The sequence below is a fragment of the Procambarus clarkii genome, chromosome 9 (genome assembly GCF_040958095.1).
Source record: "Procambarus clarkii isolate CNS0578487 chromosome 9, FALCON_Pclarkii_2.0, whole genome shotgun sequence".
Classification (NCBI taxonomy): domain Eukaryota; kingdom Metazoa; phylum Arthropoda; class Malacostraca; order Decapoda; family Cambaridae; genus Procambarus; species Procambarus clarkii.
The window spans coordinates 13,686,387-13,687,343 of NC_091158.1; the positions used below are offsets into that span (position 1 = coordinate 13,686,387).

The following is a 957-nucleotide window of genomic DNA, read 5'->3' on the forward strand; positions in this document are numbered from 1 at the left end:
GACCATCATTGTCATCTTCATCATCCTCATCATCCTCATCATCATCCTCATCATCAAGATGAGCTAGTGGACCAGTGGTTTGGATCATCATGACCAATAACATGCCATGTTGACCAGACTTATCTTCGAGTACAGGAGACTAATTGACACATTTCTTTCGTCTTGTAATTTGGTTTTCAAGATTAGGTCCGAGGGGTCCAGCCGACCCTTTACTAAACACCTCGTGACCTCCCTCCCCCCCTCCCCCCCTCTACAGAACACTACCTGACCTACGCAACCCAGAAACGAAAGCCAATATTTTTACTAAAAACATTTTGTTTTTAAACGATTTTACTACTACTAGTTGGTAGGTTTTTGTTTCTGAAGAACCAAACCTTATCTACCAATAACGTTTTTACTAATAAAGACTTTTCTCGATTTATAATTCCAGTTCTACACTTCGTCAAATTAAAGACTTGCTGCATACTATGACTTTACTGACAAGTAAAGACGGTGTTGTGGAGCAGTAAAGATGATGTGGAGTGATAACGATGGTATTGTGGAGTGGTAAAGATGATGTGCAGTGATAAAGATGGTGTTGTGGAGTGGTAAAGAGACCATGTATGGTAGTGACGAGAGTCACTATCATACCTATTACCTATTATAGGTATAGGTTAAGTAATAATTGTAATTACGAAGCAATAAGATGCTTATCTTAACATACTAAGAAGGTTAGGTAAGGTCGGTGTTTTCTATGAAGCTTTTCAAGGTAAACTAAAATATTCACAATAAATTAGTATGTCACATATGCACTTATTTAATAAGTCAATATTGACTGTAAGAAAGTGCGAGAACGGGTTGCAGCATTGTGTAGTGGGAGAGGGAGGAGACTGGGTAGTTAGTGCCTCTGATCAGGTTGTTAGAGCTCCAGTCCGTAGTCATGCAGGTCCTCGCGGTCGAGTGGAGAGCGTTCGTGGA

The 957-nt window shown here is 40.1% G+C and overlaps 1 protein-coding gene across 1 annotated transcript in view; it reads right to left on the minus strand.

Annotated features, from left to right (window-relative positions):
* LOC138362809 (uncharacterized) overlaps window positions 1–88 on the minus strand; it is a 4,061-nt gene extending 3,973 nt beyond the window's left edge. Inside the window, exon 1 of the mRNA XM_069321372.1 lies at window positions 1–88. This exon is cut by the window's left edge and continues 41 nt beyond it. Coding sequence (XP_069177473.1) covers window positions 1–88 — 88 coding nt within the window.
* Between the last annotated feature and the right edge of the window lie 869 nt (window positions 89–957).